Consider the following 1,783-nt stretch of genomic DNA (forward strand, 5'->3'; position numbering starts at 1 on the left):
CCATAATAATAAATTGGGAACAATATGTAACCATGAAATCTAAAAATTACACTATAACAGGTCTAGTACCATTTTCATTAGATCTTTTATTCAGAAAATTTTAAGTGTGCCTTAAGATTTCAAAAGTGTCTAATCATTAGTAAGTATACTGTACCGTGGTACTGTATGTAATATGGCATTTTAAACACTGGAAACAATCACATAATCACAAGCTGATTTTGAGTACAGCTGGACATCATTAAAACCATAATTTCTTGTTAAATGCCGTTTAATGCTTTTCCACGTGAAGAATTTTCTAGTCTTTTTATTTTATTTTAAATTTTAATTCAATTGCATTCATTTGGATTCATAAGAACAACCAAGGATGAGTGTAATATATACAAAAGATGGAAGAGAAAAGAATGGAAGAGAAAAAGTAAGGAAGCTGAAACAGAAAACACTCAGCTTCAATGGCATGCACCTGAAGCTGAAACAGTGATCCAAGACCAAAGTCAAAATGAAGAGATCAAAGCAGATGAGCCACAAAACAACAAGAATGAGAAAACATACAGTATTAGTGACGAAGGTAAAAATATGATGATCCTTGAAAGAAAAGAAAACCTGCCAATGACTGTAAGATGAACAGTTATATGGCAAAGCAGACATACAGAGCAAAGCAGATGTGTGGAGGACAAGCAAATGTGTCACAGTTGGTTTTGATGAAGTGACGAATGTGTGAGAAAAAGGGGGAAGTCAGATGTCAGATGAGACTTGAGTGTGCACGCGCTACGTCCTTAGATATTAACCCCAACTTACCTTCAAAGGTTAAATAAAACTTGCCTCTGTCAAACCACACGAGGGAGGGCTGGTCTGTCTCTGTGTTGGAGGGGGAGGAGGTATAAGGATGGGGGGATTGAGGAGAGGCAGGGAAGGAGAAGGGGGAGAGAAGGACAGTAGCGTGAGTCACACACAGGTCCATCATATGGCACGGTGATGGGGGCCAGGAGCACAGGTCAAAGGTCAAAGATGGTCACAATTCACTTCAGATGGAGATGACTAGGACATGTGAAACACAAATGTTGCACAGGACACTGGGCAAACAAACAAAAAAATTCAATCTACTTCAATTTGTGTAGTTATTAGTCATTTTATTTGCAGCAAGACTACAAGTAAGAAGATAAGGTGACATACAGCTTCTATTAGCTTTAGATTAATAGTTAGTAACGCATGTATAAACTTCTGTTTTAAAGTGCATTGTCTATTAAAGGCCTGTTCAACAACTGAGAATTTATGTTTTTGAGATCTGGGGAGATTTGAGAACAAAAATGATATTCTTACAAATATTTTTTAAATTCTGAGTCATTTATGTATAATATCAGGACAGATGAAAGCTGGAAATGATTTGAGCTGCTTATGAATGAAATCTTCTAGATTCAAGGATGACATTAAACAGCTTATTATTAAACTTTTGAAGGAATAGATTTTCCAAAATGGAAAGTTCTGTCATATCTATTCACCCTTTTGATGTTTTAAAACCGAATACCCAAAATGCACAAATGCAAACATCCTGCCAACTACTCTATGTTACATTTATTTATTAAGATGTTGGTATCTTACATATCTGACTTTTATCATAGCAGTAATCCTTATGACTTGTGCACTATATTCTAAAGGTCCTTGCACACTGAGTCTGAAATTTTCTATGCATTTTTTTGTATTTGTCATCCTAAAAATTTGTTATGCACAGAAACCTTGCACACTGAAGGTCCTTGAACACTGGGTCCGATGCGTATTAATTAATACA

The 1,783-nt window shown here is 35.7% G+C and overlaps 1 protein-coding gene across 1 annotated transcript in view; it reads right to left on the reverse strand.

Moving 5' to 3' along the window:
* Positions 1-1,783, reverse strand: part of LOC107578548 (SH3-containing GRB2-like protein 3-interacting protein 1) — a gene marked incomplete at its 3' end in the record, with an annotated part of 6,241 nt that overhangs the window by 800 nt on the left and 3,658 nt on the right. The window contains exon 2 of the mRNA XM_016264495.1: positions 796-855. Coding sequence (XP_016119981.1) covers positions 796-855 — 60 coding nt within the window. The remainder of the gene's footprint in view (positions 1-795; positions 856-1,783) is intronic.

The sequence above is a fragment of the Sinocyclocheilus grahami genome, unplaced genomic scaffold (genome assembly GCF_001515645.1).
Source record: "Sinocyclocheilus grahami isolate Dianchi unplaced genomic scaffold, SAMN03320097.WGS_v1.1 scaffold10815.1, whole genome shotgun sequence".
In the NCBI taxonomy this organism is placed as follows: domain Eukaryota; kingdom Metazoa; phylum Chordata; class Actinopteri; order Cypriniformes; family Cyprinidae; genus Sinocyclocheilus; species Sinocyclocheilus grahami.